We start from the raw sequence: 23,354 nt of genomic DNA, 5'->3' as shown, positions 1-23,354 counted from the left end.
GTTTGTTTGGCTTAAAGTTAGTTTTTCTGATTCCATATTAAAAATGGATCTTTTTATGTTAGATTCTGGGTCACTAATCTTAGTGTCTTTGTTAGAATGTCCTGGACCATTGTATAAGAGCTTTTTCTGTACTATTATTCTATTCTGTTCTATTATTCCAACTATTCTAGGGCCAGTGCTACACAACGGATAGCTGATTGGGTAGATATTATGTATAACTCTACATTTTAAGAACATGTTTGACACTTTCATACAATATTCTTTCATGTTCACTTTAGACATTTTTTTCTAATTCCAAAAACAAATCTTATGGGAATTTTGATAGGTTTACATATATGCAAAATAAATGTAATATATCTACTGAACAGCCAACATATGTATTACTTCTATATATTTATGTTTTATATATAAATATACATGTTACATATATAAATATATATAATTAGATAAGAGATAACTAAAGCACACTTATGATATTGAAGCTTCCTATCTAGGAACATGAAGTTTCTCATTTATCCAAGTCTTCGTTTATTACTCTCAAGAAAATGTTGGCATTTTCTTCAGATAGAAGATACAAGAGGGTTTTTGCTTTATTTCCTTGTTTAGGTATTTTTGGGGGGTGTCTGGTTTCTTATCAATTGCAGAACAACTTTCTGATTTCCTACTTAGAAGCATTGCTTCCTCTCCTGTTCCTGATACCTGTCTGACCTCTGCCCCATCACAGCTCACTCCCTCCTTCTAGATGCTGTCCCCTTCAAGAAGGGCATTTACATTTTCTAACCTTCACAAGGACCACTCTTCTCTGACCTCTGCTTTATATCCCCTTCCCATCAATGACCAATTTCCTTATTTTCAAATTTTAAATCATGGGCAAATTGTGGCTTACTGGCCAAAGAAATGCACTAAGCAAAAGTGCCTCTTTTTTTCTTTTTTTCTTTTTTTTTTTTTGAGATGGTGTCTCCCTCTGTTACCAGGCTGGAGTGCAGTGGTGTGATGTCTGCTCACTGCAACCTCACCTCCCGGGTTCAAGTGATTCTCCTGCCTCAGCCTCCCGAGTAGCTGGGACTACAGGCACGTGCCACCACACCCAGCTAATTTTTGTATTTTTAGTAGAGACAGGGTTTCGCCACGTTGGCCAGAATGGTCTCAATCTCTTGACCTTGTGATCTGCCCACCTCGGCCTCCCAAAGTGCTGGGATTAGAGGCTAGAGCCACTGTGCCTGGCCAGAAAAGTTCCTTTTAGCAAGAGTAGGATGGATGGGTTAGGGAGAGAAGAGACCAGAAGCAGGAGGCGAGTGCTGGGCTGCTCTGAGAAGTGGGGTTCTGGGTGGTCAGGCCCAGGGTGGAGAGGTGGGAATGGAGGACGGATGGTGATGAGACACTTTGGGAAGGAAGAGTGGACGATACTTGCTCTGTCATAGGACCATGTGGAGGACCTAGTGAAGTTCACTATTGCTGATTTGAGGCTTTGGCTCAGAAGGACAATTCAAATGGATCAGAATAGATGACTGCCAATCCTTGGACATGGACGTGGGCACAGAGAGCTCTGGCTTGTTCTTGTAAGTGCTGCTTTAGATTACTGTCAGAGGGAAGGAGAGAGTTGGACGGCCTTACCCAACCCACTCCCTCATCTCAGGCAGTACTAACCAGATGACACGTGAGTGTTTAGTAGCATCTGGTGGAAGTTTATTGTGATTATAAAGAACAGCACTTAAAGCACCGTTTTGCTAAAATCTAGAGTTTGCATAATTCCATTTCAGGTATTTCTTTAATGCTTATTCTTTCTTTCATGATATGGGTGGAAGTACTCTGCAAATGTGCAGAATCTTCTGTGGGGACAGCTCTCCCATGATCTCGGGGTGCTCAGTGGCTCACCCCTCCCTGACTTACAGGGGTGTGTGTGGGCATGTATGTTGCTGTAAGTTGAGCTCTACTGAGAATGGGGCCAAGGGCATGTCAGGCTCAGGGCCACCACGTAGGTCTGTGTAAATTGCTTGCTACACGTGGACACTGGCTGCCAGGGATGAGGCTGGAATCTGAGTAGTGCTTCTCTCCCAAGCTGTTTGCCATGGGACTGAGTCTCAGGGTGATGGCAAGGGGCTTCATTTTGCATAAAGCCTCTGGGTGAGCTGGCTGGGCCTGCTCTGGCTCTCTCCAGGCTCCTAGAGTGATGGGGACTGTGTGGATGAGGGGTTAAGGGCTACTGGTTCCCAGGGAATCCCTGCTGCCATCCTGTGCTCATGAGACATCTGCCACTGCGTCTCCAGACCCATATCTCCATTCTAGGCAGGAAGAAGGGGGAAGGGCAGAAGGCATGGCCCACCAGGTCTGTTGCTTTTTAATCAGGAAAACAAAAGCCAGAACCAAGTCACGGGGCCAGCTTCAGTTGCAGAGGGTCCAGGGAGGGAATTGATTTAACGGACAAATGTGTCTGAAAAAAATCAGCCTGAAAAAAACCAGAGTCCTGTGGCTGAGTGGGGAAGAGGGCATGGATTTGGGGTAGGTGCCCAGCAGTGCCCGGAGAAACAGGCCTCAGCACCACAGTGTTGGCATTGCTAGTTGTAACATCCTTCTTTGTTGTCTATATTCAACATTTTGTCAAACTTTTCTCATTCCTTTAGCATTCCACACACAACATAAAATTAGATTTAAAAGCTAAATTGAGAATTTCCGGGGATTCCGGGTAAGTTTCTTAGGTTAACTACGTAGAACAGAACACTTTCCCTGAAGAGTGGGGAGGCATGTATATATGCCACGTGTCCCTGGGAGCCCAGTGTTCAAAGCTGACAACCCTACCCACAGGAATTGCCCCTCCTGGTCACCAGGACCCAAAGCAGCTGGGATGTTTTCAGTAGTTGTTGGTTTTTTGTATTGTGTTTTTGTTACGAAGAAGTTTGAGTTTATTCCCAACTGCATATTTAAGGATCTAAAATAGAAATTTAGCAACTAAGTCTGGAAGGTTCCAGGAGGACTTAAGTTGGACTTGAGCCTGTTTCTCCTTGATGCCTCACGGTCCCTGGGGCTACAGCAGACCAGCTTCTCTAGCTGGCTTGGCTGCTCCCAGGCCCAGCCAGGGTCCCTGCTTTAGAGAACAAGGTGAGGCTTCAGTGTAGGAGATTGGATGATGAGTGGCAGTTAGTTGCTCAGTGGGAACCTGCCTGCACAGTGTGATCGGAGCCGCTTGGCTGGGTCAGCAGGTCCTCTGGGATGTGGCCCCATCAAACTTCCAGCCTCATCCCTGGCAGTTTTTAACAATCTAGACAAAGCCACTTCTTATCTCCTGAAGGTCTTCTCTCCCCAGACTAGATCCTAGACATTCTTTAGGGCCTAATCCAAGGGTCAGCCCTTCCAGACCCTGAGCCCCTCCACCACCAGGTGAGTTACAGTTGCTCTGCTGTTGAGCTCCCTCAACAACAGAGGGCGCAGCACACCCCATTACTGTGCTGAATGTATCTTCAGGAGAGCCACAGTGCCTCATTCATCTTTGTTACTCTATACTTGTTACATGAGTCAAAATAGCCATCCTCCCAGGTGTGTTTGCCTCAGGGGAAACCTAAGCAAGAGCAGGGAGCTTGTGGAGCCAAGTCTTCTTCCACCTGCCCCCAGTGCCACCCGCACCCAACTTCCTGAGAGCTGAAGAGGAAAGCTGGGGGCCTTGTGGTCACAGCTCTGGCCAGTGACAGGGTTGACTCATCACCCCACACATACTGTCTTAGTTCGCTAAGACTACCATAATAAAATACCACACACAGGTGACCTAAAGAGCAGAAATTTATTTCCTACAGTTCTGGAGGCTGGGAACTCCAGATCAAGGTGCTGGCCAGTTAGGTTTCTAGTGAGGGTGCTTTTCTTGGCTTGTAAGCAGCCACCTTCTTGCTGTGTCTTCAAGTAGCAGAGGGAGAGAACTAGTTGCACTCTGGTCTTTTCTCATAATGACACCAGTCCCATCATGAGGCTCTCACCCTCATGACCTCATCTAAACCTAAGTAGCTCCAAAGGCCCTACCTCTAAATATCATCACTTTGCGTGTTAGGGCTTCAACTTAGGAATTTTGAGGGACATAAACATTCGGCTCATAACACCTGCTTGCCAAGCTCCCATCTTGTCTAATTCTGGGCTGGCTGCAGAGATGAGTGAAGCCTAGGACCTGCCTCTGAGGACCACGCAGGCCAACTGGGAAGCCACACATACAAGGACTTTGAGAATGCCAGGACACTTCTTATTCCCTGCTCCCCTCCTAGGCCTCTAAGCCAGTTCGTCCCCTATTCATCCTCACCAGTGCATGCCTTTTCCTTTCTTTTCATTGGAAGGCCCCTCTTCATTCATCCACCAGGCAGCTGCACAGAGGCCTAAGTTCACAGGAAAGGTGGAGGTGCTCTGGTATAAGGGGCATGGAATGTTTGAATGACAAGTGAGGGCTTTGAGACAGTATAGCTGTAGATCTGGAGAGGCTGACAGGCCAGTGGTGCTGTATTCTCCTTATTGATCCTCTTCTCAGCATGTAAATCAGCTGTCTCTGGGCACACACCGTATGTATGAAGGCCAACCAAGACATTCTGACACCTCGAAGCCCACAAGAAAGGAACTCTGAAAGGTTTTGATATTGTTTTCACTGCTTCTATGGAAAAACAGATTTTTTTCCCTTGCAAAATATCCCATTTTCCCAATTGAAGGAAAATCCATTTTATTTTTGTATGTGTCTGACTCTTGAAGTTCTGTTGCTGACCCAGGCTTGGCAGCCTCTCAGAACTAATCCCTGATCCTTTCTGTGCTGAACAGTAGCCAGTCCTCTGAGCTGAACTGGGGCCATTTGTTTTCATCTCTAAATAAGTAGTGAGTGCTTTTAATACTGAAATGCAGAAAGGACCCAAGATGGTGCATTAATCTTGGATTCTCCTTTTTTTATCACTAAGAAAACTGCTGCAGATGGAAAAAGGCAAGAGATCATCGTTCTGGATTCCAAGAGGAGTAACGCCATCAATATTGGTCTGACGGTGCTGCCCCCTCCAAGGACGATTAAGATCGCCATTTTGAATTTTGATGAGTATGCCTTAAACAAAGAAGGAATCGAGGTGAGGGAAGCTCTATTAAGCATTATTTGTATTTTATCATATACTGCACGTATAATATGCTGCATGTCCACATTTCAAAAGATGCGCCTTTCTGTCCTCAGCTAGACTGTGAATAAGGTTAATAATTCTTACATGTGTTAAACTTTTTGAGGGGAGGGGAAGTCTCACTTTGCCTATGAAGTTCAGCAATCTTCATTCAGGTTCATTTACCAATCTCCCTCTGACCACACTCTGCCTACCTCAGAATGGAAGAAGAGTAGATAAACTCCTTGGGAGGCCACTAGGGTTTTTTTTTTCCCATGTCATTTTGAACCACATAACATTTAACACTTTCAAAGGTAGGGTTTTCAGAACATGCGCACAGCCATGTAAGAGCTTTATCTCTTGGCATTTGTTGGGGTTCAGAGAGACGTGTTTCATTTGATAAGCCAGAGAGCTCAAGTCAGCTGAAGCTTTAGCATTTGTTGATCTGAATGTCACAAAGTGGAGTGACATTGGGTGGCGTGGCTGTGGCCACACAGCTGGAGCTGGAGACAGGGTTCGCCTGTGGGGCCTGGGTTTGTGTTCTTCCACAGGCCACGCTCTCCCTCCGCTGTGGGTTGCTGCCAGTTTAGCAGGTTAAATCTCTTATTATAAAAAAAAGAGTGAGCAGAGCCGATGTGTCCCACCCACCAATTGCTACAGAAGGGTGTTATAGCTTGGGGGCCCACTGGGTCAGAGTGGGGATCTGGGGATACTGCTTTGTGGCATTGGGTGGCACCTAACCCATCCTCCTATTGGCGGGGAACCCCAGACTCCTTTAAAGCCTCTCCCTGACTGGGGTTCATCTTCTTGTTTGAGACACTTGGGCGTGGATGGAACCTATGATATCTGACTCCAGAGAGTCAGAAATCATACAGAAAAGTTGAGAGTAAGGAAGGGCCTGGGCCTCTGGCCAGAATCACCCGTGGCCCTGGGAATGGGAGGGAGCAGTGTGCACACAGTACGCAGAGGGGTCTGCACCCAGCCCACTGGGCATGCCTTCATGCTTTGGAAGGAAGGGACCTTCACAGGAAAAGCCATTACTAGAGGCCTGAACTGTAGGCTCTAGTAAGTGGACCCCCAAATTCGTGCCCACCCAGGATGTGACCTTATTTGGAAAAAGGGTCTTGTACATGTAATCAAGTTAAGATGAGGTCATACTGGATTCAGGTGGGCTCTCAATCCAGTGACTGGTATCCTTATAAGAAGAGGGAAGTTTGAATACAGAGAGGAAAGTGCTATTTGAAGACAGAGAACACACAGAGAGATATACAGAATGCCTTGTGATGACGGAGATGGAAATTAGAGTGATGTCTTTAAAAGTCAAAGAACAGCAAGGATTGTGGACAACCACCAGCACTGAAAAAAAGCAAAGTTCATCCCCTGGGGCCTTCAGAGACAGTATGGTCTCTAACACCTTGATTTTGGACTTCCAGATTCTAGAACTGTGGGAGAATACATTTCTGTTGTTTAAGCCACCCAGTTTGTGATATTTTATTATGGCACCCCTAGAAAACCTATATAAGGCCCAGGCAGCTCTACTCTGAGAAACATACACTCCCTTTTCCAGGAACAAGTACAATAAGGGAAATGCACTTCTTTCCTGGCAGAAGAAGTTGTGCCCTGAGCTCTGGAGCCAGGCCAGGCAGCAAAGCCGGTCAGCATATCCAGGTATATTCTCTGTCTTCAAACAGCATTCTCCTCTGTGTTCAAACTTCCTTCTTCTTATAAGGATACCAGTCATTGGATTTAGGGCCCACTCGAATCCAGGAATCCGGCCTATCAAGAGAGTAAGGGCACACAGCAGACCGGAGCAGGGGACATGAAAGAGTGAGTGGGCGACAGCTGGGAGATACAGAGTGAGAGACTGAGGCAGTTGCCAGATCTCAGGAAGGGCCAGGCCAGGCCTCAGAGTGATGCATCCCACTCTGGGACCCTCCTAGAGGAACAAGGGAGGAGCAGGGCAGTGGCGTGCTGTTGGGTGGACCTGGATGTACCAAGTGCAAAGTGTCTGTCTGCGGGCTCCGACCCGCAGACCCTAACCCAGTGACAGATGAGAGACATACACTGACAGATATTTTGTCTGTCAGTGTGGCTAAGGGGCTTCTGCTCCTGAATCTGCAGCATCCGCCCTGATAAGCTAGTGAAGTTCACATTTATTTAGTACAGATTAAATGACAAAGGTCTTGAGTAAACACCACGAGAGGGAAATTAACACTGCCGACCCCCCAGTAGAGAGCAATCATGCACCTGCGGATAATCAAAGGTTAGTCTTAGGACCACATGAGTAAACAAGCTATTTAGATAAACTCCCCAACATTCCCTTGTTATTTGCTCTTTTGGTATCAACTCAAGGTAAAGAGGGTGAGGCTGCTTTCAGTCAAATCTTTTACTAAAGCTATGCAAACCCCCCGGCCTTCCAAGAAGGTTTGCTTCTCTTTCCTATAATATCCTCTTAAAATTTTTCCCACCGCCCTGACTGAATCCCACATCTGTCCTCTAGGGGAGACAAGGCAGTGGCTCTTGGGCCATCCTATTTACACAACAAGATCCTTCAGAGAGCACAAACGCTTCAGATTCATACAGAGAGAGGCTACAAAGATAGCCAGAGCCAGCCTGATTAAAAGAATAAAAGGACAACTGACCCTTTAAAAATATTTCTCCTCCGTGTCATGAGAACTTGAAAGTCCCTCAGGAGAAATTTATTCCTTTGATTTTGCCTTTGTTCTTTCCTGAAATGCAACTTTCCCCAGGTGGGGAAAGTTTCAGATACAATAAGTTACTCAGATTCTAGAATGAACCAAATTATTATTTTTTCCTGTCTGGCTGGTTTCCAGTTGAACACCCTTTTGATCCAGAAAGGAATAATTACAGCTATGATGCTGATGGATATGGGAGTAGCAGCACAGCACCAAATCTACTTTCATAGGATTTTTACTGTGGGCCAGGCACCAGGTAGGCACCTGCCACAGATTCTCATCAAAGCTTATGAGGTACATATGCTCCCCAATGTGAAAATGAAGAACGGGAGTCCCAGCATTAGGGTGTGCCCAGGTTCCCAAGCCAGTGTGCCAGAGAGCTGGGGAGCCAGGATGCAAGCTCTGAAGCTAGAATCCAGAATGCAGGCTGTGGTTTTGCGGGGTGGCTGGCCCTGAAGGGGCCCTCCAAGCCTGGGTTTGTGTGCCTCAGAGAATAAGAGGGAATCTGAAAGGAGAGGGAGAGACATGTACGTAGCAGCGCAGCCCTTTACACTGTGCTGCCTACATTTGCTACCCAGGTGTAACTGACTTACGGAGCAATTTGAAGTGAGAAGACACAGCCATAGCAAACACTGGTAGCCCGTACTGAGATTTTCTTGCATCGGGAGTCCTCAGTAAATTCATAGTCACAACGACAGAGAGTTACATGTTTATGTTCTCTTCTAAGGTGGGTTTCTCAACTTCAATGCTACTGGCATTTTGGGTTAGACAGTGCTTTGTTGTAGGAGGCTGTCCTGTGCATTATGGGATGTTTAGCACATCCCTGGCCTCTACCCATTAGATGTCAGTAACACCTACTCTCCCCCCACAACCAAAACTGTCTCCATACATTGTCACGTACCCCCAGGAGCAAAATCACCCCGGTTGAGAGCCCCTGATCTAAAGGCTGTCTGTGTGAATCCAGAGACTATGTAGATCCCTCAGCACTTCCCAGTGACAGCTGAGAAGACTCCAGTCGAAACAGCCCTCTTGGAGAACATGGAATCCAGGGCACTCTCAGGCATCACCTACTATCTTGGGCCATTGATCTCAGGGACCTGAGAGGTAGAGATAGATGATCTAGATCCCTGTGCCAAACCAATACCCAGAGCTTGTTCTCTAGGCTTGTTCAAGAGTTAAATCAGGACTGAGAAGACATGCAATTGGGTACATACAGATCTTTGTTAATGAGATTTCCGGCTTGCACCCAGAGGGCCTTTAGCCAAACTGTCTGCTTCTCGGATGCAAGCACTGTAGCTTGGCACCATGGCTTAATGGGGTTGTTTGAAAGCTCTGTGTACCTAAATATAATTAGAATGTTTTCATCCCATGGCTTTGCTTAGCAACCTAATGATATGTATCCAGGTTTGTCATGAAAACCTGAAGGAGTAGTTAACTTCATTAAGGAAGTCATTTTTCATAAGAATATTAAACTTCAGATAATCATTTTGCAGCCATCTTTAAGTAGCATTAATGATATTTCCCCAAGTAAAATGGCATCAAATTATCATAAATGGAAGTATGACAATTTTTATTTTCTTTTTCTTTCTTCTCTAATTTTTGTAGAGTCTGTGTCCACTCAGAGAGTAGCACAATTGAATGGTCCCAAACAACATTTAACTTGGCCCAACTTGGCTGCCAATCCAATCGGCATCCTAGAAACAGAAATTTTCTTTGGCCACAGATAAAAAATGACAGCATCTTTGAAAGCAGTTTACCCTGCACAGTGCCTGTCCACAGGTGCCCAGCTGCATGGGTGCCGGACATATGCAGACGAACCTGACCACAGAGAGCCACAGTTGACTCAGCAGTGCCAGGGAACCAGAATATCTTGATGACTGAGTGGCTTAGCTGCACTGCTAATTTGCATTTATGGTTGAATTTATTCACTATTAATTTGAATCCCTATGAACTATGGGGCTAGTGCTAGAAACTAGAGGTAGCCCCTGGATTCTTCTCTAGCTCTGCCTTGGTTGATCCAGCTTAGCTTCAGGCAAATCATTTTGTCTGTGAGTTTGACACAGTAATTTCTGCCCTAATGTGCCTCAATGAGTAATCTAAGGATGAAAGAAGATACTATCAAGATGCTTTGAAGTTTTTTTGTTTTTTTTTTTAAGTTGCTATAGGAATGTAAGTACATGGATAGAACACTATTTTCTCATGCAAATATGCACATTGTGTGCAAACCAGGCATAGCCCTCAGGGCTTCAACTTTCTACTGCAGTCACCAAAATCCTTGTGGCAGATGCTTATCCAAAGCTGTAGCCAGGGTTCTGTTTAAAACTCCCAGGGCAAAAGAATTACTCATTATGGTTTCACGTGCAGGTAAATGAAATGGCCGAACCCAATAGTATTGGGGTCTATTTTTAAAAAAAGGAGATTTCTGCATTTTTCTCCAAAATACATGGACTTTCAGATACAAAAGCAAATATACTTAGAGCAGTGCTAGAGGGACGCTGTCTAGGCAAAAGCTAAAAACATGGAGGTTATCACACTGAAACAGGACATTTTCCCTGACCCCTTCACAGGCCTTGTGATGGGAGTGCCTTGCTTACTCAGCTCATAGCTCTCAACTCCTCTAAGAAGTGGGAGCACACAGGTGAGTGAGTGCAGGAGCCGGGGCATGTGCTTCTGGGCACCGGCAGGAGCAAAACTCCATGTGGGCCCTGCAGCAGTGTCTGGTGGGGAGTACCCGCAACCCCTGAAACCCCAGAGGGCATGTGTACCGTACGACTTTTAGCTTTGCCATCGTGGATGGCTTAAGTGTTAACTCAGTTGACCCTCTGCCTTTTTGTGTGAGGTGGTTGCTCTCCACCAGTGAGGGCAGAGGGTCAGTGTGACAGCCTTTAGCACCCACATCTGTGACACCAGAGCTCTTGTTTGGCGTCCAGAAAAAAATCAGGTCACATAAATGAATTGAAGGATGGTGAATATAGAGGGTTTTATTGCCAATGAAAATGGCTCTCAGCAAGAAGGGGAGCTGGAAAGGGGATGGAATGGGAAAGCGATCTTCCCCCAGAGTCTGGCCATCCCCAGCTGTACTCCTCTTGGAAGCAACTCTGTCAAGCCATCCCTCTGAAGTCAAGCTGCCTCTCTCTGACATCAAACCACAATTTCTGATGTCCTGCTGCTTCTCTTCTCCCCTTCTCTGCTCTCTGCCAGTGGAGCCTGGGGTTTTTATGGGTACAGGATGGGGGTGGGGCAGACCAGGGGTGGTTTTGGAAAAGGTGGGAAAACGGGGATGTAAAGTTCTCACTTTGGGCCACAGTTCCAGGCTTGAGGGTGGGGCCTTTGCCAGGGACCCTACCCTTTTCTGTCTAGAAATTCTCTGCTTCCTATCCCTATCAACATATTGGTCTTGTTTGATGTTTGCTTTCCTGTGAAATGATACGATGATCATGAAATTATCAATAAATCTACTGACTTAGAAAAGCAAGTTAAAAATACTACCTCATAATCATCACATTATCATCTGCTCACAAAAAACAAGGGCCATCAGCTCATAGGAGGGGCTCATAGGAGGTGGCTTTAACCTACCATTCCACTGTCTTACAACTATTCTTATTGTCAGTGATGTGTAAAAAAAATAAAATAAACTGGCAGGTGGCAACCTCATAAATCTCCAACATTGACCAAGTAGTATAAATTAGATAAATTAAAAACAAAAAGAAGAGTAATTGCTTTCTCAAAGGAACAAAGCAACAAAATTCATTACAGGAAGACGTCTTCTGAAGGTTGTACAAAGTGTTGATAGTTTTTCATTTTGGAATTTTGGTCATGCCAAAAACAATGGCAGTGCTAAGGAAATTAAAATACAAATTTTAGTGAAGCATTTATTTTGAAAACTAATTGAATTTAAATCATGCATGTTTTTAAAGAGGCAACATCTGCTTGAAGTGTCTTGGCTGTCTCTTAATGCTATCTGCATGAACAGGTGGGACATGTGCCAGGTTGTGGGAAAGCAAGGAGCACTGCCACCACATATCTCTCCAGATGCTCAAATTCCACCCAAAGCCTCAGTGATTGGAGAGCCAGTGAAAGGAAAGTTGGAAAGGGAGGTGTCTCAGGTTCACCTTTGATAACTTTACACTGACTACAGCCTGAATGCACAACTGCAATGCAGTTTTGCATCATTGGTTTCTGATAAACTAAGGCAGGCCTGCCGGTTAACACCCTCATCAAGCCCAGGACTGCATCTATCCCAGCCAGATACATCCTGATGCACACTTGTGTAAACATCTGCATATGTAGGGACTGTGGTGTCAAGAGTCCTGTTTCTCATTTTGTTATTTATTTTCTTAGTTTTTGAACTCATATAGAGTGCAGTCGACTTTTTGGTATATGGTTCTGTGAGTTTTAAAGCATATAAATTCATGCAATGACCACTGCAATCAGGATTTAAAACAGTCCCATCGTCCAACAAAACTCTTGTGTTGCCGTTTTGTAGTTGTACCCTCAACCCACCTCTGGCACCTGGTAACCACTTATATATTCCCCATCGCTATGGTTTTGTCTTTTCAAAAATGTCCTGTAAATAGCATGTAACCTTTTGAGACTGGCTTCTTTCACTCATCACGATGCCTTTGAGATTCATTCAAATCATTGTACATATCTATAGTTTGTTCCTTTTATTGCCGAGTGCTATTGCATTGCAGGGAATCTACTACAATTTGTATATTCACCACTCAAGAATATTTAGCTTGGTCCAGTTTTTGGCAGTTATGAATAAAGCTACTACAAATATTCATGTACAAGCATTTGTGTGAAAGTAAGTTTCCATTTTTCTAGGATAAATACCCAAGAATGGAATTGCTGGGTTGTATGATAATTCTATATTTAATATTTTGAGGAACTATAGCTTGTCCTCTATTCTCTAACAGTGTCTATCACAAAGCAAAAGTTTTTAATTTGGATGAAGTTTGGTTTATTAACTTATTCTTTTTTGGAATCATGTCTAAGAAATTTTTGCCTAACATAGGTTATAAAAGTTTTCTCCTATGTTGTCTTCTAAAAGTTTCATAGTATTCCATTTTGTTTTCAGATCTGTCATCCATTTTGAGTTTGTTTATGTATACTGTAAGGTTTAACTTGAGGTTGCATTTTTCTGCATATGGAGTCTAGTTGTTCTGACACCATTTGATGAAAATAATATCCTGTCTCTCTTGAATTGCCTTGCACCTTTTTCAAAATCAATGGGCCACATTTGTGTGTCCTGTTCTGAACTGTCTGCTCTGTCCCATCGATCTAGGTGTCTGTCCTTTTACCAATGACACACTGTCTTAATTTACCATAGCTTTTTATTTATTAAAGTCAGGTTATATGATTTCTCCAAGATTACTCTTTTTCAAATTTAGTTGTTCTAGTTCTTCTGCTTTACCATGTAACTTTTAGAATCAGCTTGTCTGTGTAAGGTAGGAGACCAGCAGGACTTGTTTTCTGGTCCCAACTCTGATGATCAAAACAAGATCTGGTTCAGATGGGATAAAGCAAAAAAACTGATGAAAACCACAGACACAGACAAAATCAATCCTTAGCTGCCCTCATTGCTCATAAGTATAAGCTACTCCCACTAGAGCCACGACAATTTATAAATGCCATGGCAACAACCCACAAGTTACCACCCCTTTCCAGGGCAAGACCCAAAACTTACTATCCCTTTCCTAGAAAGTTCTAAACAACCCACCCCTCAATTTGTGTTGACCTGACCTTTAATTTGCATATAATTGAAAATTGATTTACATGAGTATAAATACTGTTGCCAAGAGCCCATACTTCGCTAACCCTGGGCACACTGCCTAGGAGTTAGCCCTGCTCCAGAAGGAGCAGTACTGTTCAATAAAAAATTTCAGTCTCTCACTACCAGTTTGCCCTTGAATTCTTTCCTGGTTAAAGCCAAAAACCATCCCAGGCTAAGCCCCAATTTTGGGGCTCACCTGTCCTGCATCATATATCTACAAAAAAATCATCCTGGTGTTTTGATTGGAATTGAATTAAATCTATAGATCAATTTTGGAAGAAGTAACATCTTGTCTGTGTTGTGTCTTTCAGTCCATGAATATAGTATGTCTCTCCATGTATTTATTGTTTCTATCTTCTTTGATTGCTTTCATCAGCATTTTCTAGTTTCTAGCATAAAGATACTTAATAGGATTTGTTAGAGTTATACCTATGTGTTTCATTGCAAATAGCATTTTTTAAAACTTAGTTTATTATAAATGTGCAGATAATGAACTAATAAGATGGATTTTTGTGTTTTGACCCTACATCATACATTGTTAAACTCACTTTTTTTGTTTTAGACATTTTTTTGTAGATTCCTTATAGTTTTTATACAGACAATTATGACACCTGTGTGTATGAGCAGTTTTTTCCTTTCCAGTCTGTATGCCTTTTATTTCTTTTATGTACCTGGCCAAGGTTTCCATATGATGTTCAATAGGAATAGTAAGAGTAGACATGAGAATTTTTACTTTAAAAAATGTAATCACAAAGGAATTTGAGTGTATGAGAATTGTGTGTATTCTGGTGCCTTTTTGCCTTCTCTGCCTTCCACAATTGATTTTTACCAGGAACAAATAGAAGTAAAAAGATATACTTCTTTTATTAGCTTGTATTTCTAGATACCATCATAATTTTTTCTGGACTCAGACTGAAGTTTAGTATTACTTAAGGTACTATCATTTCTATGTAAGTTAAAATAGTTATATGTCACATGAACAAAAGTCAATCTGAGTTACTTGAAAACGATTCATTTTTGTAAGCTTTTAAGTTAATCCAGAAGTGCTACAAAGCATATTTTTGACATGTCTTACTCTACTTCCTAGGGAATGGGGAGCTGTTCTCTAATCTTGTATCTTGTTTTTCATCTTTTTCTCACCTCCCATCTCCCTTTCTTGCCTAGAATGTCCTTTGTGTGCAAAACCCTGAAATTTTGGGTCAAGTTGCTTCAAGTATATTCGGTTTATGATAATATAACACCTGTAGATACCTCTATCACCTGGTTGGAAAATTGTAATATGAATTTTATAACATTGAAGGGGCAGGGGAGGGTCCATCACTAAGAGAAAATATCTCATATTTCCAGAAAATTCTAACGATGATTCCCACCGACGAGGAGAAGCAGAAAATCCAGGAAGCTCAGCTGGCCAACCCTGAAATCCCCTTGGGCAGTGCAGAGCAGTTCCTCCTCACCCTCTCCTCCATCAGCGAGCTCTCTGCACGACTTCACCTCTGGGCATTCAAAATGGATTATGAAACTACAGAAAAGGTAAGCCCTCAGTAAGAGAGGCAGCTGATCCCACATCCACAGGGTTGAGAAAGGCAGTTTTTCATTGATCAGTATTAAGGCAGTGAAATGTCATTCTTGGCATAGGGTGTGGAGGGTGAGTTGACAATGAGCAGGTCGTGTGTATACCAAGTGATCAGCAGCTGGCCAATGGAGGCTGATTCTAAAGTGTCTGCCTGGTGCCAGCCTCAGATACTAGATTGTGGGCACCAGGTGATTGATTACAAAGCAAAACAGTTAATTTTTTTTTCAGGTCCTATATTCTCATTGTAGAAAATGTGGAAAATACAGAAAAGCACAATACAGAAAATTTCCTATAATCCTTCCGCCTGATAATAATTGCCTAAACTGCCAGTGACTATGGCAATTAGCAGGTCTTTGGGTCCCTTTGAGAGAGTATCCCTGGTAGAAAGTTGAAGATGATGCCTATTGCAAGAGTTTGGGAGGAGAATAGAAGGAAAGGGGCCTTAATGGAGAAAGCTTGAGGAGGCTCCTCCTGAGTAGAAAGCAGAGGACATGGGCATCCTCTCTGGAATAGGGCAGTGGGAGTTTGATGCAGGCTGAACAGAAGGAGCCAGTGGAGAAGAAAAGGGAGAGATGGAAAGTGAACTGTGTGGGATCTTAGTTGAGAGGAAGTCCCCAGAAGAGACAGATTCTATAGGCCAAGTGGGCCAGGTGCAGTGGCTCACACCTGTAATCCCAGCACTTTGGGAGGCTGAGGCAAGAGGATGACTTGAAGTCAGGAGTTCAAGACCAACCTGAGCATCATAGTGAGACCGTGTCTCTACAAAAATTTTAAAAACTTAGCCAGGTGTGGTGGCATGCACTTGTAGTCCCAGCTACTCAGGAGGCTGTGGCAGGAGGATCACTTGGGGCCAGGAGTTCAAGGCTGTAGTAGGCTATAATCACCTTACTGTACTCCAGCCTGGCCAACAGAGTGAGACCCCCATCTCTAAAAACATAAAGCCAAGTAGAGAGGCTATGTGGTCTCCATCTTCTGGCAAAGGAAGGAGCAAGGTCCTATACTGAGGGCCAGATAGGTGGTGGTGGGTTTGGGGGACTTCAGGAGGGAACTACAGTATTTGAATTCATCAGGAAGTCAAGCAGAGAGAAAGACACCTAGGACTGCTGAGGTGACTGCGATGACTGGGTCACAAGACCAGCCAGCATGCTCAGGTGACTTTCTTTAGCTAAGGGAGGTAACATCATGGAGAAAACAGATCACTCGGTCAGCCTGGCAGGACCTGGGCTGGAGAAACTGAAGCTGGATCTCCTGGCTTTGGGATATAGTCTGGGGGAGAGCCTTAGTCAAGACAAAGGAGTGGGGGCCACAGAACAGCAGCAGAGAGGGTGGGGGAGATGGAGGCCATGAGGTTACAGGGTAGGCTGGAGGTCTGAGGGAGGGGGATCATGAAGGCAGTGGGGTAGTGAGGGCAGTAGCCTTCTGGTGAGCAGCCGAGGCTGAGAGGTGGCTAGCCATAGAGTGCCTTGAAGGGAGGAGGAGGCCTGGGGCAGTTCAGGGACATCGAGGCCACAACTTTCATTGCCAATCTGCCTGGAACGAGAAAAAGCAAAGAAGAAGACTCTGGTCTAGAAGCTGAAGGAAGATGGGAGGGAAGAGTTTCCCAGAAGTCAGCCACAGCCAGGAAGGAGAGTAAGAGGAGGGCATTCCCTGAGGCAGGAACGGGGAGTCCAGAACCCTTGTCACCCCAGCACAAGGTCCTTTTGGTCTCCACTGCAGGGTCTGGGGAGTAGAGGCTCTCCCTGCCACACGTTTCCATACCTAGGAACAATGCCCATAGCGGGGGATTGCCTCGTGCTGGGGAGAGCACCGCGTGTTCCCTTATACAGAAAGTCAAAAGAACAAAGTAAAGCCAAATTGTACAGTTTTTATCGTCTAATTTTTTTTTAACTGAAAGGAAGTAGCAGAACCACTCCTGGACCTGAAGGAAGGAATAGACCAGTTGGAGAACAATAAAACCTTGGGCTTTATCCTGTCTACTCTCTTAGCCATTGGAAACTTTCTAAATGGAACTAATGTAAGTCGTCCCCATCCCTCATCCTGCAGCCCCCCCCTTGCCACAAAATCCCTGCCCAGCAATTGCTGATGAAAGTTGTACCTCAGGTCCCCCAAAACACAGTAGAACAAATGACTTTTGTGTCTTCTTGCTGAAAATCTAGAAGGAATTTTGTTCTTAAGATATCAGGGCCTGGGCTGGGTGCAGTGGCTCATGCCTGTAATCTCAGCACTTTGTGAGGCTGAGATCACGAGGTCAGGAGATCGAGACCATCCTGACTGACATGGTGAAACTCCATCTCTACTAAAAATACAAAAGATTAGCCAGGCATGGCTGCACGTGCCTGTAGTCCAGGCTACTCAGGATGCTGAGGCAGGAGAATCGCTTGAACCTGGAAAGTGGAGGTTGCAGTGAACTGAGATCTTGCCACTGTACTCCAGCCTGGGTGACAGAGCAAGATTCCGTCTCAAGATTTCAACCAGTGTCTTGCTATCAATAAGAAAACAGAAAACACACACATGATTCTTTATGAAGTGTAACTACTCTCAAATTTGACATTGGAAAACTTTCTTCTGCCCCATTTTTTCCCCTGAGCTTATCACTCAAATATTCATGCTTACATGCATTTTGATGCTTAAAGAAAAACAACTTTAAAAAAATATTTTTAAGTTCCGGGGTACATTTGCAGGATGTGCAGGTTTGTTACACTGGTGAACATGTGCCCTGGTAGTTTGCTGTACCTATCAACCCATCACCTAGGTATTAAGCCCAACATGCATTAGCTATTAAGAAAAGCAACTTTTTAAAATGGACCCAGCTTTGGCCAGGAAGTAGGTGACAGCAGGCAAAGGGAGGAGGAAGGAGATAAACAGATGTCAGAGCCTAGTCCCACAGCACCCTGATTTAGGGGTGAGCCCTGGGACATGGCTCATGGCTGTGGTGGGAAAGGGCTAGAGGCTCCCTCATTCTCAGTGTGGCTGGCCCACGTGTGATCAGCCCTGGTTCATGGAACATGTGGCCCCAGGAGCTTCAGTCACAGAGAAACTGAATGTTGGGGCGACTGCAGCTGGGAATTGATTCTAACCATCTGTGCTGTTCTCTAAGAGCCTGCGTGAAACTTGTCTTTTATATTGATGTTTGCGAAACAGGCCAAAGCGTTTGAGTTAAGCTACCTCGAGAAGGTTCCAGAAGTCAAAGACACAGTGCACAAGCAGTCGCTTCTCCACCACGTGTGCACCATGGTGGTGGAAAACTTCCCAGACAGCTCCGATCTGTACTCGGAGATCGGGGCCATCACCAGGTCAGCCAAGGTAGGTCTGCGGATGCCGAGGAGTGGGCCTGGTCTCGCCACAGCCACGGGGTCTTTATCGGTCATCCGCGGGGAACACGTGCCCTATTAAGTAAAATGCCCAAGTGCTGCCTGCATTCTCTGCTCTAGAGTTTGTGAATATGATTTGTTTTGTGGCATTTCTAATGAATTTTAAGATTTTTTTTCCTATCTCTGGTTCTCGGTCAGATTCTTTCCTACTGAGGTATGCAAGGCAAGCCTGCCATCCCATTCCTAAACCCTGTGTCCACTGTTGAGCACTGTTACTCACCAGGGTGGATTCTCCAGAACACTGAAACAGCACAGCTTGTCTTAGGTGGGCAACCATGTCAAAAAGATGCAATTTGGCTCTTCCTGAGATGTCCATAGGACATTGCAGTGAGGTGTGGAGCCAGAAAGCAGGGCCCTTCTGGCCCCCGCTCACCAGAGATCGGCAGTCCCTATGATCTTACCCAAAGAGAACATTTTTATAGGGCTGTAAACAGTATATGGCCTTGGCCCTCAGCTGTAAGCTCTTAAAGCAAGTGCAGAGTTAATATCTTCATGAACTCATGCTTCATTAGAAAAGAGACAGTCGCAGTATGTGGACACCTGGCTGCCTCTAGTGCAGGGGGTCACTGAGGCTGACCAACTCCTGGAGGGATCCCAAACACACCAGAAGTGGGAGATGTGAAGGTCTTAGGAGCACAGGAAACTCACTAGGGTAGGGGGCCGGGGTGAAAGACACCCTTAAATAGGGTACAGCAACCAGGCCAGTGTGAAGGAACCTTCTGGAAACACCCCTGGCTGGAGCATGAGAGCTGGCAGTACTGGGGTGTGTTGGAATCCATCATGAGAGGAAGAGAGAGAGTGGTGGGCAAAGGTGGGGAAGGATGTGGGTTGGCTGCTGAGGCCTGCTTCAAGGGGCCCTTCCTCTCTGTCTGCCTTCTGCCACAGCCCTGGCTTGTGGGGACCTGGTGGCTGAGGGCCTCCTCCACCTACCTCCAGAGCCACAGGCTGGGCTCTGCCAGGTGCACTGAGCAGGGGACCCTGAACTGGCCTATCAGAATTTTTTTCTAAGCCTCATTGTATCATGAGAAATCGAAGCCTTTCCTATCTGGACTCAGGATTCCTTTGGTTTCAGACAAATCATTTTCCTCAAAGTGCCATGAAACCCTGCATACTTGAATCCCAGGGGCTCTGCCTAAACTCGTCTTCTCTTTTTGATGCAATAGCATCAGGAAGTCAAGTACATACGGTGTCTTGCACGCCTCCCTGCCTCACACCAGACACCACACTGCGTGTCTTCATCCTGTTGGTGCCACAGATCCTCTCACAAAATCCATCTTTGCGGACTCTTTCCCCTACACTGTCCTTCTAAGGATGGGCCTGGAGGTCTGAGGTCACTCCAGCAAGTCCCCTGTGGGCTTCAGCAGGCCCTGCGCATTGCCTCTGTCAGTGGCTCCTTACCTCCGCGCGCCTGCTCACCTCCACGCACCTCCCGCTCAGCCCCCCGCCACACCCTCCGCGTACCTCCCACTCATCCCCTACCCTCACCCTCCTCGCACCTCCCACTAACACCCCCCGCCACACCCTCCGCACACCTCCCATTCATCCCTCACCCCCGCACCCTCCGCGCACCTCCTGCTCACCCCCACGCACCTCCTGCTGCTCTGGCTTTTGCTTGCTGGACACAGCCTTTCCCATCTTAGCTACTTTCCATCCACCCCAGGCCCCTCCTGTCAGCTCACCCACTTATTTATCTATTCTTCCTCCGCTCTTGTCCTTCTCAATTTCTTTCCCCATCCCTCTATTAAATGTGGCCCTCTGATGTATTTTTTTAATGACTAAAAATCTCTCTGATTTATGTAATTTTTAGTCTGGAAATTCTATAAAATCATCACCTTAGAAAACTTCATCTCAGCCTCCTTCAGGCAATCCAGCCTGTCTGCACATCCCTGAATTCACAGCCAGCGCTCTGTCACATCTGTCTCTTGCATGTGTGAGGTGCATCTGCTGGCAACCCTCACACCCACACACAGGCACACACACGGGCCTGGTGGGGGCTATGTGTCCTTCAGAGTTTGGGAATCACCTGTGTGTACAGTCAGCCTCCTTGAGAACAGGAAGTTGTCTCATTCAGCATTTGTGTTTATGTTCAGTGCCTGGCTTAGAGACTGGTGTAGTTTCTCCGTGAGTGTTGGTGGAATGAGTGAGTGGTTAGGTGAATAAAACAACTTGTCACTCACACTATAAAGGATATCATCACGAAGAGAAGGTGGTTGCCCATTAGTTGGTCCCCAGCATAGCAGAGCCATCCTCGTCAGACTAGGGTGCATTTCTCAACTTTAAGAGAAATATTATTGCTGAAGAATAAGAGTGCTTTGAAAAAAATTTATGAGACATCTTCTTAGTTCATCTTGTACTAGGGTTCCTTGATATCATGTTTTAATTTATAGTTCCCAAAGATTTATTTCTAAATATGGCCAAAAGAGGTGACACATGTATTGAGTTCATTTGGAGAACAGTTTTATCACTAAATAATGTGATGTCAAGATAATGACAAATACACATGTGAATAATTTTTAGCCTGCAAATATGTTTGTATTTCAAGATGTGAATTTGGTTTTGATGTTTGTTTCTCCCCAGAGGCAGTTTGGTCTCCCAATTCAGGTTGGTGTTTGGCGGTTTCAGTGTTTGCAATGTTCTCGCTCTGATTTTCAGGTTGACTTTGATCAACTTCAGGATAATTTATGTCAGATGGAGAGAAGATGCAAGGCTTCATGGGATCACCTCAAGGCAATTGCAAAACATGAAATGAAACCAGTTTTAAAACAACGGATGTCAGAGTTCCTGAAAGACTGTGCAGAGCGAATTATAATTTTAAAGATTGTCCATAGAAGGATAATCAACAGGTAAGTGGATTGAGGAACTTATAGAAAATCAGTACAGTGGCATATTGAAAAATTTGTGCTGCAAATTAAGAGCCGATGGTTAAATTTACAGATTTTTGCACATTCTTGGTACATCGCAAGTACATTGATGATACAGATGTTTAACAGTTTCATGGCTAATTAATTTTTCTTACACAATAATATAATGCCATCAAATCTCAAAGTTGGAAGGAATCTCAGAAATAATTTGATCCCAAAATCCTATCTATCAGGAACTGCATCTGTAAGATTCCTAACAAATTGAACCCTGCATCTCTGGGTCTGCTGGAAGAATTTCACCTATAGAGAGGACACTCCCTTTCAAGGCAACTCTCTTTGTTAGAAAAGTTCCTCTTTTACCTGATCTGCAGCTGGCCTTCAGAGGACCTTCCAGTAATGGATCCTCCAACAGCTGCTCTATGCCACAGCCTACCTGAGTGAGGTCCAGGCTCCATCACAGCACTGTCCTCGAGACCAGCCCTCCTCAGAGTCACAGGATCCCAGAAGACCCTGGAGACACAGCAGTAAGGTGTCCGACCTTGTTTTTCCCACAAGGAGAATGGGGTCTGGAACTACCCATGGCTGTCCAGGGCTGTGCCACCAGAAAGCAGGGGCAGCCCGAAGACTAGAACATGGATCTTCTAACTTCCCAGGCCAGGGCCTTTCCTACCATGGCTACCACTCTCTTCTCCTTTGCTTTGTCACAGAACACAGTTGAGGGATCCTCACCCATTCTTCCTTCCTCCCTCCCTCCCTGCCTTTCCCTTCTTTCCTCATCTCCTTCTTTCACCTTTCTTAAGCCTATACAGAACTTTTTAAGAACCTGATACTTTTATCTGCACATGAACCCTCTCCCAGCTTGTGTCAGTTTCTGCTTTGATAATCGTGCTCCCAGGGTCTTCATCCAGACCACTGAGAAAATGGCAAGTAGTTTTTAAATGTTGGACAGGACAAAAATAAGGAGCAGAATCTTCCCTCCAGGTTGACAACTATCTGTTAATCAGTTCATTTGGAAAATAATTGTTCAACTATAAATCTCCCTGACTGTGCTCTATCTAGACCTTCTGGCTGTCCTTCCTTCCTCAAAGGAACTTTTAAGAAATTTTGTCAGATTTCTTACTGAAATCAAAGAGGCAGGGAATGCGAGCTGGTTTGGCCCTCTGTGCTTTGTATTATGCAAGCAATTCCCCATTTAAAACACACACACACACACACACACACACACACACACACACACACAAACACACAGAGAGAGAGAGAAAGGGGGGAGGGAGAGAGAGAGAGAGAGAGAGAGAGAGAGAGAGAGAGAGAAACACCAACTATTATTTGGAATGTCATGAAACTGGAGTAATTTTTTGAACGTTTTATAAAGCTGTTGAGCTTGGTTACGTTAACCATTTTATCCGAGACAGATTAAAAACTCAGTTTGGTGGTATGTCTGTTTCTTAAGCTATAAAGTATTTGCTCTGATTGTCCCATTCTCCTTGGTAAGCTGGTCACCCAGATGATGGCTGCTCCCACCTCACCTGTCTACATCCCATTGTGGATGACCAGGAGGAGCCAGAAGTTCACTGTGGTTTTGGTGTGGGTAGTAAAAGGGGCGTGACTAAAGGGAAGTGGTACCAGGAAGTGGCCAATCCAAACTATCTAAACCGTAGAACCTTGGGTTCAAATGAAGTCTTTAGCTGGAGCCCTGCATGTAGAACTGATTAAAGCAGGACTCTCTTGTTGAAATTGAGATGGAGGACTGAGAGCCCCAAGGACTGTGCCTCATTTTTCCTTCCCCCTCCCACCAACAGTCCTCAAGATCATAGCTGAGGACAGCTGTGATTTTTTTTTAACTTAACACTTTGAGAAACTGAGGCACAGAAAGGAGAAGAACCCTAGTTCAGGGCCTTACAGCTGGTAACCAACCAGTGGGATCATCTTAGTCATGCAAATGAGCCTAAATACTTATATTTTGACTTCAGATAAAAAAGTT

At 44.9% G+C, this 23,354-nt stretch overlaps 1 protein-coding gene across 9 annotated transcripts in view; it reads left to right on the top strand.

Moving 5' to 3' along the window:
• FHOD3 (formin homology 2 domain containing 3) overlaps positions 1–23,354 on the top strand; it is a 492,791-nt gene that overhangs the window by 441,240 nt on the left and 28,197 nt on the right. For all 9 annotated transcript variants that reach the window (XM_033177891.1, XM_033177890.1, XM_033177884.1 and 6 more), the window contains 5 exons: positions 4,914–5,072; positions 14,916–15,098; positions 17,036–17,155; positions 18,283–18,444; positions 21,165–21,355. In XM_033177891.1, coding sequence (XP_033033782.1) covers positions 4,914–5,072; positions 14,916–15,098; positions 17,036–17,155; positions 18,283–18,444; positions 21,165–21,355 — 815 coding nt within the window. The remainder of the gene's footprint in view (positions 1–4,913; positions 5,073–14,915; positions 15,099–17,035; positions 17,156–18,282; positions 18,445–21,164; positions 21,356–23,354) is intronic.

This window comes from Trachypithecus francoisi, unplaced genomic scaffold (genome assembly GCF_009764315.1).
Source record: "Trachypithecus francoisi isolate TF-2019V2 unplaced genomic scaffold, Tfra_2.0 Lachesis_group19, whole genome shotgun sequence".
Classification (NCBI taxonomy): Eukaryota; Metazoa; Chordata; class Mammalia; order Primates; family Cercopithecidae; genus Trachypithecus; species Trachypithecus francoisi.
Note: the sequence above shows the minus strand (reverse complement) of the source record. Positions and strands in the feature narration are given on the sequence as shown.